This window comes from Apteryx rowi, unplaced genomic scaffold, assembly GCF_003343035.1.
Source record: "Apteryx rowi isolate R43461 unplaced genomic scaffold, aptRow1 scaffold_40, whole genome shotgun sequence".
Classification (NCBI taxonomy): domain Eukaryota; kingdom Metazoa; phylum Chordata; class Aves; order Apterygiformes; family Apterygidae; genus Apteryx; species Apteryx rowi.
Genome location: NW_020450530.1, coordinates 2,514,840 through 2,524,312, shown reverse-complemented (window position 1 = coordinate 2,524,312; position 9,473 = coordinate 2,514,840). Strand labels below are relative to the sequence as shown.

Genomic DNA, 9,473 nt, shown 5'->3' with positions numbered 1-9,473 from the left:
GGCGCGCGCTGCCGGCCTTCCCCGCCGCCGAGGAGGCCACCGCCGAGCCGGACACCCAGGCCATGGTGCGGGCCCAGAACATGAAGAAGAAGAAATCTGGGGGCTTCCAGTCCATGGGTGCGTGCRCGGGGCTGCGGGGGGGAACCCTTGGAAACGGGGCCATTCCCCTTGGAAACGGGGCCGAGCCCTGTCTGCTCCGGCCGAGGCGCAGCCGCGGGACCCCGTCCTGCTTGCATCGCTCCATCACCTGCTAATCCATGTCTCCTCCAGGCCTGAGCTATCCCGTCTTCAAAGGGATCATGAAGAAGGGCTACAAGGTGCCCACGCCCATCCAGAGGAAGGTGAGCCCCACCGGGGCGCGGAGAACCGGACCAGGGCCCTCCGGGGCGATGGTTGCCGCCCGTGTGGGGGGGCCCACCCCGGGTGGTGGCGCTGGGTGGTGAGGGCAGCGCCGCTGGGCTGTGTCTTGCAGACCATCCCGGTGATCCTCAACGGCAAGGATGTGGTGGCGATGGCGCGGACGGGCAGCGGGAAGACGGCCTGTTTCCTCATCCCCATGTTTGAGAAGCTGAAGGCACACAGCGCCCAGACGGGGGCCCGAGCCCTCATCCTCTCGCCCACCCGCGAGCTGGCCCTGCAGACCATGAAGTTCACCAAGGAGGTACCAGGATGGAGGCAGCGCTGGCTGAGCTGGGATGGGCGGACGGAGGGCAGGGGAGGCAACAACAGCTCAAGCGATACCGTTAACCTGTGGGGCTCCATGCTGCAGATGATGCTGAGCTATCTGCAAAGGGTGAAGGCCATCCTTATCTCCTTGTGCTGCTGATGATGATCAAGCACTGTGCTTTGCCTGGGGGCATCTGTGCAGTGCCGGGATATGACTTGTGGCTTCCACACATGGCCCACCCCATACTTAGAGGTTCAAGCTAATCCACAAAGGGAGGGAGGGAAGGGCAGGCAGAAGGAAAACACATTGTGTTGGTGCCCTCATCACCTGCCTGTCTGCTCTGCTGCATCCCCGGCGCTGGCAGCAGGGCTGTCTGCTGGCATTGGGAGGGAACAGCGCAGGGATTTGGTTTGATGCCGAATCCACTTGTAATTCCCTCGTGTTTCTCCCTTACCCTGCAGTTGGGCAAGTTCACAGGCTTGAAGACAGCTCTTGTTCTGGGAGGAGACAAGTAAGTCATCCCCAGTGCCCCCACCAGCGTTTCTGCCATTCCACCTAAAGCCCGGGCAGCCCTGTTGGGGCTCTCTGCAGGCACTCGGCCCATCCCAGCTTCCCTGAAGTGTGCTGAGGGCTTCCAAAATGTGCCAAACGTTGGGACTGGGCATCACAGTGGCATCTGGAGCAGGTCTCCTGGGCTGGATGGCCTGAACCTTCAGCTGGCAATTAAGAGAGCTACTCACCTGCTCACGCGTGAGATCCCAGGGACGAAGGGCTCCCCTGTGCAGCACATCCCTGTCCACAGCCTCCAGCAGGCAGAGCGTGGCCCAGAAGGATCTGGCCTTTGCCCCATCCCTCGGGGCTGGCCCCCAGCTCTGCAGTCCCCAGCAGCTTGTGCGGGGACCCCTCGCGAAGGCAGGCGGGCTGAGCTGCCCCTCTGCCGCCCGGCCCCATCTCAGGCTCTCTCCTCTCTTGCAGGATGGAGGACCAGTTTGCTGCGCTGCACGAGAACCCCGACATGTGAGTCTCTGGGGGACTTGGAAGGGGCTGCGCTTCCCTGCTGGTGTGGCGAGGAAATGTGTGCTGAGGAACGCCGGAGGTGCACCATGTTGGGGTGATCCTGGGACCAGCTGCTGGAGCCAGAAAGGGAACCCCACAATTTCCCTCGGGTTGCCCACCACCCTGCTGCTGATGGCCTGGCGTAGCCCCGGCAGGTCCTGGCTCGAGTCCTGCGAGCTGGCTGGTCCTGCTCCCAGTGCCGTCCAAACACAAGCTGAATTCCTCCCCTCCACCTGTGCCACCTGACGGCTGGCATCATGGGGGAGGTCCCTAGAGATGGCCCTGGTGTTTACAGCCATGTCCAATGGATGTGTCCTAGGCTGCCTTCAGAGCATCTTCCTGTGCTCCTTGCATGGGACTAGGGAGCCTCTGTCAGGTCTTCTTTGAGCCACACTTGTGCTCTGGCGCCTGGGAGGGTGGGGGGAGACCTGTCCCATTCTGCTGCCCCATGCGTGGTCCCACGGAGAGGCCCTTCACTGGGGTACGGACCGGCCGAGCATTGCAGTCTCTGTTCCTTGCAGAATCATCGCCACCCCGGGGCGCCTGATGCATGTGGCGGTGGAAATGAATCTGAAGCTGCAGAGCGTGGAGTACGTGGTGTTCGACGAGGCCGACAGGTCAGCAAGGGCCGGCGCCGGGGCAGAGCGGGTCCCTGCCGGGCACTGCCTTCCCAGGAACGCACTCGCTGGGATGAGAGTGGCTGGACTGTGGACTCAGGGGGGAGCTGCATGCCCCATGTTTGGGGTGAGCGATGAGTCCTTGCTGGGGGTGGGAGACACGGAGGGCAGGAGCTGTGCCAGAGGGAATGAGGTGCTGGTGGGTGGCAGGGCCGGGTATGGTGGGACGTGCCAACACTCTGATGTCCTGTATCCCTTCTCCGGCAGGCTGTTCGAGATGGGCTTTGCAGAGCAGCTCCAGGAGATCATCACTCGGCTCCCTGAGAGTCATCAGACGGTCCTCTTCTCGGCCACACTGCCCAAGCTGCTCGTGGAGTTTGCCCGGGCTGGTGAGGACCGTGGGGTGGAAAGTGACTGCAGGGGTTGGATTGGGGGCAGCCAGGTTAAGATTAGCTGTTAGAATCGGTGGCCCTACCCCAGCTGGCAGTGCTCCACTGGAAGGCTGGGGACAGGGACGTGACATACATGGGTCCATGTGCAGACTGGGAACTGGGGAACCTGAGCTGGGTTGAAGCTGGGCCAAGTGGGTATCCTCAAGCCAAGGGGTAGGGCTGGTCCTAGTAGCCCATCGCAATGTGTGACCACATCCCATCTGTGACCCACATCCCACAGGGCTCACGGAGCCGATGCTGATCCGCCTGGATGTGGAGTCCAAGCTCAGCGAGCAGCTCAAGGTGAGAGGGCCTGGGGGGCCCAAGATACAGGGGGTCGCCTTGTCTACCATTAGGGTACCCCACACCCCCTGCAAGCCAGGGCCAGCGAAGGCCCTGTGGTGACAAGTAGGCTTGCAAGGAAGGGGTGATGATGTCTGGTATGGGGTCTGTCCTGCTGGCAGCTGGGCATGGCTGTGTGTCCTTCTGACCCCAAAGTGCTGTGGGCTGGCAAGCGACCAGGGTAGCATGTGAGCTGTCCCCATCTGTTACCTAGGGTACAGCCCTGTTGGGGGTTAAACATAAAAGATTGGGCGGAAAATTTAACACACTGGGGCTGGGATATCATAGCCGTAAAGCAGCAGGGCTGAGAAGACCCCAACCCTGGTGGCCTGTCTTCTTGCACTCAGTGTTGTGTGAATGCATTAAAACAGCACATGGGGGAAGGACCTGGTGAGGGGACCAGGTAGCTGGGGGTGTCCCCAAGAGCATGGGGACACAGAGGGTTGGGAGCTGGCTGAGCCCTGCCCTCTGTTCGCAGCTGGCTTTCTTCCACGTACGTGGGGACGACAAACCGGCCGTGCTGCTCCACCTGCTCAGGAGCGTGGTGAAGCCCCAGGACCAGACAGTCGTCTTTGTGGCCACCAAGCACCACACGGAGTATCTCAAGGAGGCAAGTAGCATTTAGAAGTACCCAGTGGGGTTTGGGAGGTCAGGGTGGGCACCCTAGGGTCTCGGAGCCCTGGGAGCTGGGGGACCCTGTCCCTTGCCTGAGGGTGCTTGCCAAGGTGGGATCTGATCTTTCTTTCTTTCTCTCCAGTTGCTGACGGCCCAGGGCATCCACTGCACACACATCTACAGCTCGCTGGATCAAACCGCCCGCAAGATCAACATCGCCAAGTTCTCCCAGGGCAAGTGCCCGGTGCTGCTGGTTACGGACGTGGCTGCCCGTGGGCTTGACATCCCCATGCTGGACAATGTCATCAACTACAGCTTCCCTGCCAAGGCCAAGCTGTTYCTGCATCGCGTTGGTGGGTGCTGGTGCCTTATGCAGGGTTCCTTGCAACCTGGGCATCTTCTCAGGAGGATGGGGACAGGGAGGGGTGCAGATGGGCTGTCCCTTGTCCYCCTTTTTTGAGGGATCTCCCTATACCCTGCTGGGAATATCCCGGAGCAAGTGAGTACTGTYCCTGCTACCTGGGCTCTAACTGTGAGGGCTCCTCAGGGGCAGGAGCCTTCCCTCCATGGCACATGCACCACGGGCTCCCCTACCCACAGGGACCATCTTGGGGCAGCTGCAGGGTGATGGCACCGCAATGGGCTCATCTTTGTCCCCTTCACCAGCAGCCTGCTGCCCCTTGCCAGCTGTGCCCACCCAGTAAACACCACAGGCCAGCCTATGGCTCTGGCTCCCTGGGACACCAGCGGGTCCCCAGCAGGTTGAGCTGGCACTGGGGCTGGTTTCCCACTCTCCTCTTCCCCCTCCTGTCAGGTCGCGTGGCCCGAGCTGGCCGGAGYGGCACTGCCTACTCACTGGTGGCTCCTGATGAGATGCCGTACGTCTTTGACCTCCACCTCTTCCTGGGACGCCCGCTTGTCCTCGCTGGTGCTCAGGAGATGCCCGCCGGTAAGGCAGACCAGGCCCTGCTGTGTCCATCACAGGCATCAGGGTGGCTTGCGGGCACAGCTCGTCGCAGCCAGGGCAGGATACAGGGGCGCTGGCCCTGCGGTCGCTGGGGTTTTAACCTTGGCCGGCCTTGGAGCTCATGGCCTTGTGGTTGGCATTGCTGCTGCACCGTGTCCTCTCTTACGGGGGAGGTCTGCTCTTGATACGGGGTGCAGCTGGGCAGCACAGGGTGCCTGGGGCTCTGGTACGCACTGTGTGATGGGGACGCTGATTTAACAGCGCTAACTCCCCGCGCCCGTTATCTCTGCTCCGTTCRATCCTGGGTTGCTGCCACACGCTGCGAGAGAGACGACACAGTGTTCCTTGTCCCGCAGATGCCAGCGGGGTCCTGGGCCGCGTCCCCCAGAGCCTGGTGGACGACGAGGAGTGCCTGCTGCTCACGGACCACGAGGGCTCGCTGGACCTGCGGAGCCTGCGCCGCGTCGCCGACAAYGCCCACAAGCAGTACGTGCGGTCCCGGCCCGGCCCCTCGCCCGAGTCCATCAAGAGGGCAAAGGACCTGGATGTGTCCCAGCTGGGCATCCACCCGCTCTTCAGTGAGTGCTTTGGGGGTGCCAAGGGAGGGGGTGCCCCGTCCTCGTTGCGAAGGAGCTAACCTGTGCCTCTCTCTGTGCCCACGGCATCCAGGCGCTCGCTTCGAAGACACCGAACTGGAGAGGCTGAAGTTTGTGGATAGCATTAAAACCTACAAGTCRAAGGCAGTGAGTTGATGCCGTTCTCTGCCCTGTGCAAGCCCAGCCACTGCCCCCACAGGCAGCAGGAGGAAGGGGCACCTGGCCGGGCCTCGGGGCCTCCTGTCCCTGGTCCCCCTCGGGGCTCTCCGTGGTGGGGTGCAGGTCATCAGTGCCGTTGTGGGCACAACCCATACATGGAGGGGTCATTGCCATGGTCCCAGGCCCTGCTGCCCTGGCTCCCAGGGTGGCTCCTAGGGTTAGGGTGGGAGCCAGAGGGAAAAGGAACCAGGTGGGAAGGTCCATCCATCTGGCCGCCCTCCCAGTCCCATGCAGCTCACAGGGTTCACTCTTGCTTTCTCTCCCCACCCTGGGAGCAGACCATCTTCGAGATCAATGCCACAGCCCGGACGTTGGCCAGTACCGTGATGCGGTCGAAGCGGCGCCGTGACCATGCCCTCATCGAGAAGTACCAGCGTGGGCAGCAGGAGAAGCAGGCAGCAGCTCTCCAAGGGCAGGGGCTGTGCCCAGTCCTCCCTGGGTCCGAGGAGAAGGAAGGAGAGGAGGAAAACCTCCAGGTAATGGGGCAGGGAAAGGGGACCTGCTGTGGCTCTGGAAGCTGCCACCTGGCTGGCATCTGCTGGGTGCTGACTGGCCACCAGGCTGTGCTGTGGATTTAGGGCTGGCATGGTGACTTCCAGGAGAGCCAGGCACCAGGGTCCAGTTAGCAGGAGGACGTGGCCCCTGCCATGTGCTCTCCCAACCCCTCTGCCATCCTGTTCCAGGACGTGTTCTCCACTGTGGTGGGCAGGAAGCGGAAACGGGGCCGTGAGGGAGAAGACGGTGCTAGGAAAAAGCCGCAGCAGCAGGCACAACAGGACGAGGACTTCTACATCCCCTACCGGCCCAAGGACTTTGAGAGCGAGAGGGGGTGAGTCAAGGAGGGGCTCCCACAGCTCTCCTGCCCCAGCCGACGGGAGGCAGTGGAGCTGCTCTCACCTCTCCCGCTCCCCGTGCAGRCTGAGCGTGGGCGGCGAGGGCAGCCCCTTCGAGCAGCAGGCAGCCGGAGCCATCCTGGATCTCATGGGCGATGAAAACCACAACCTCAACAAGAGCAAGCAACTGCTGAAGTGGTGAGTGGGGTCTGTCCAGGGAAGGGGGTGATCTAGGCGTCGGGGGGCTGGAGGATGTACCCCGGGTGGGTGTTGCCCCCCTGAAGGCACCTTCTCTTTCTGGGTGTCTCATGGGGGCAGCTAGAGCTGAGATGCCTGGGGAGGAGGATGGGGGCAGGGCTCGGTAGCCCCATATGCAAGAGGCTCCCAGTCTCCCCCCGGTYCCACCACCCTCCCCTCCTTCGCAGGGACCGCAAGAAGAAGCGATTCGTGGGGCAAACGGGCCAGGAGGACAAGAAGAAAGTGCGGACAGAGAGCGGGCGCTACATCAGCAGCTCCTACAAGAACAACCTGTATCCTGCCTGCGGGCGCTGCCCGCCTGCCCGTGCTGCAGCGGGAGGCCTGGGGCTGAGGGTGAGCGCCAGCGAGGCAGGAGGGCATGTGGCCGCGCCTGGGCTGAACCCACTGGCAGCCGCTCAGCCTCACATCCTGCGCCCAGGGCCGTGTCCGCTGCCAGACTGGAGGCAGAGACCCCCCCTGCCCCACATGCCAGCCAGCACCAGGGCCATGGCCCTGGGAGGGAGGCTGGTGTTAGACACCATTGGGRGTCAAGTGATGGGGAGCCACCACACATTTCCTTAACCCCCCGGCCCAGCTATGAAAAGTGGAAGCAGAAATACAAGGTTGACGAGCGGGACGAGGAAGAGGAAGATGAAAGAAGGGGCGAGCAGGTCAGGGGGAAGCACAGACGAGGGCACGGTGAGTACCTGAACAAGTGATGGAGCCCCACATAATCCCCTCTGTGCCCCAGATACCTCACTCTGGCCTCCAGGTATCGGTTTATCTCTGAACTTGGCTCTTCGTCCATCCCGCAGGGACCCGGCATCCCCCAGCCCAGGGCAAGGTGCGCTCAGAGCTGAAGAACAAGCAGCAGATCTTGAAGCAACGCAAAGCCGCGGCCAAGCAGCGCTTCCTGCAACGTGGTGGCCTCAAGCGCCTGAAGGCCAGGAACCGGCAGCGGGTGCAGGAGCTGCGGCAGATGGCTTTCGGGCGCCGGGCGGGCACCACCAAGAAGGGCAAGCTCCGGAAAAGGATGTAGGAGACGGGGCTGTGCCTGGCACCGCAGCACACAGCGCCAAAGCAAAGGGCTCGGCTTCCCCCATGCCTGGACTTGGTGTCAGGAAAGGAGACATTAAATATCTGGCTGTTTTTGGATCCTGTCTCCACTTTGGCCTTGTCACAAGCATCTTGCTGAGGATTAGCAGATCTGGGTGCTGGCTCTTGGGGCCATGCTGGAGGGGGAAATCGCGTGCCAGGTTTTTAGGACCAGTCCTGCCCTGGCTTTTGGCACCTTAGCTCTCGCTCCCCAAACCTCTCAAACACTGCCAGGCCCCTTTCCACTGCCTGCCCTAGCTCCTGCCTCCTCTGCCTCCCAGCCCCGCTGGCACGGGCTGGCACCCATTCCCCCCCCCGTACACACACGTCTCGATGCAGGACTATGCTGGCACCAAAGCTGCTCTTCCACATCAGCTGGAGCGAATCCTGCCCTGCTGCTTTTGGTGCCTGGGGGAATTCCTACCCCYTTGGGCTATCCCCAGGCGCAGTCCTAAAACAACCAGGTGCTCTGGGCCCAGCAGCTGGGTTGTATTTTGGCAGGAGACAGCTTTAGGCGATACCAACAGCAAGAATGTGAGCAGCAGCTCCCCCTGCCTCCTCCCRGCCCCAGGTCCCGCTGCCTCTGCAGCACCTGTCCCAGGATCGGCCCGRGGGAGCTCTCCTCCTCCCAGGCCCCCGACTTGAATCAGTGCCATCYCGGTGCTCCACAGCCGCCTCTCCCGCTGCCATCTGCATCGCCTGTCAGCGTGGAGGGGTTCCCAGACGTGTTGGAGGTGGGGAGCAACCTTGGTCCCCAGGCATTCACTGGAGGTCCTGGCCAGGATCACCYGCTGGGCCCGGTGCCAACCGAGGCAGCCTCTCCCCAGCCCCCGGAGCGGGCGGCTGTTCTCCGAGCAGGGGTTATTCCTGGCTCGGAGGGGCCGGAGGTGGTGGCAGGCGCTTGCTGGCAGCAGCGGGCTCCCCGGGGCACAGCTCGGCACAGATGGCAGCCAGGTCCTGCATGCAGAGCAGCACCTGGTGGAGACAGGGGCCTTAGCACCACGCTGGCCAGGGACACGAGTGTCCCCGTTTCCACCCAGACGCCCAGGGGAGGGGACTGTGCTGACCGTGTCCAGTTGGGCCTCGGTGTCCTCCAGGGCCACRTCCGCCGGGACCTTGAGCTGCTTGGTGGCCATCTGGAAGAGGTTGAGCACTGCCATCCGGATCTGCCCCAGCAGCAGGGTCTTCTGGGCGGCCGTGGTCTGGATGTGGGTCCAGTGGGACTCCTGGAGCAGAGCAGGAGGGAGCCCTGGGCACCACCGCAGCCCCGCGGGGAGCCTGGCCTGCCCCACGCCCCCCACCAGCAGCGCTGGTGCGACACGCTCCCGTGCGCGGTTGCTGGCGACGCTTTGCAGGCGCGTGGGAAAGCATCAGCTCCGCTCCCCGCTCAGTGCGGGGGACGCAGCCTGGCCACGGAGGGGCCATCGTCGGGGCCGGGGCGCGGGTGCTGCCCACCCCTCTCCCCGCGGGTCCCTCCTTACCCCCTGGTGCACCTCCCGGCGGGCGGCCTCCAGGCGGTCCCGCAGCTGGGCCAGCTGGTTGCTCCTCCGCAGCAGCTCGCTGCCGGCCTCCTCGCGGTAGCGCCGGAGCCGGGCCTGCTCCGCGGCCAGCTGCTCCTGCCYGGCCTCCGCCCGGCGCGCCAGGGCCGCCCGGGCCCCCGCCAGCGCCCGGAAACGGGCCAGCATGGCCGGCACGTCCTGGAACTGGCGGCGGGCAGGGGGTGAGGGCGCGGGAGCCAGGGAAAAGGGGCAAGGGGGGTCCCCGGCTGCGCCCGTCGGGCCCCGCTCACCTGCGCCGC

The 9,473-nt window shown here is 63.7% G+C and overlaps 2 protein-coding genes across 2 annotated transcripts in view; one reads left to right on the top strand and one right to left on the bottom strand.

The window, feature by feature from the left end:
* Positions 1-6: 6 nt before the first annotated feature.
* Positions 7-7,735, top strand: DDX54 (DEAD-box helicase 54). Its single transcript, XM_026075215.1, has 19 exons — positions 7-117; positions 271-341; positions 473-661; positions 1,129-1,178; positions 1,643-1,684; positions 2,245-2,340; positions 2,608-2,729; positions 3,013-3,074; positions 3,592-3,723; positions 3,871-4,081; positions 4,543-4,677; positions 5,052-5,273; positions 5,365-5,438; positions 5,789-5,986; positions 6,194-6,339; positions 6,428-6,541; positions 6,769-6,873; positions 7,176-7,279; positions 7,396-7,735. The coding sequence occupies exons 1-19, from the start codon at positions 63-65 to the stop codon at positions 7,617-7,619; spliced, it is 2,352 nt and encodes a 783-aa protein (XP_025931000.1). The 5' UTR covers positions 7-62; the 3' UTR covers positions 7,620-7,735.
* Positions 7,736-8,814: 1,079 nt separating this feature from the next.
* Positions 8,815-9,473, bottom strand: part of CFAP73 (cilia and flagella associated protein 73) — a gene marked incomplete at its 3' end in the record, with an annotated part of 1,905 nt that continues 1,246 nt past the window's right edge. The window contains exons 4-5 of the mRNA XM_026075265.1: positions 9,157-9,378; positions 8,815-8,901 (exon numbers count right to left, since the gene is read on the bottom strand). Of these exons, the coding sequence (XP_025931050.1) occupies positions 8,815-8,901; positions 9,157-9,378 (309 nt within the window). The remainder of the gene's footprint in view (positions 8,902-9,156; positions 9,379-9,473) is intronic.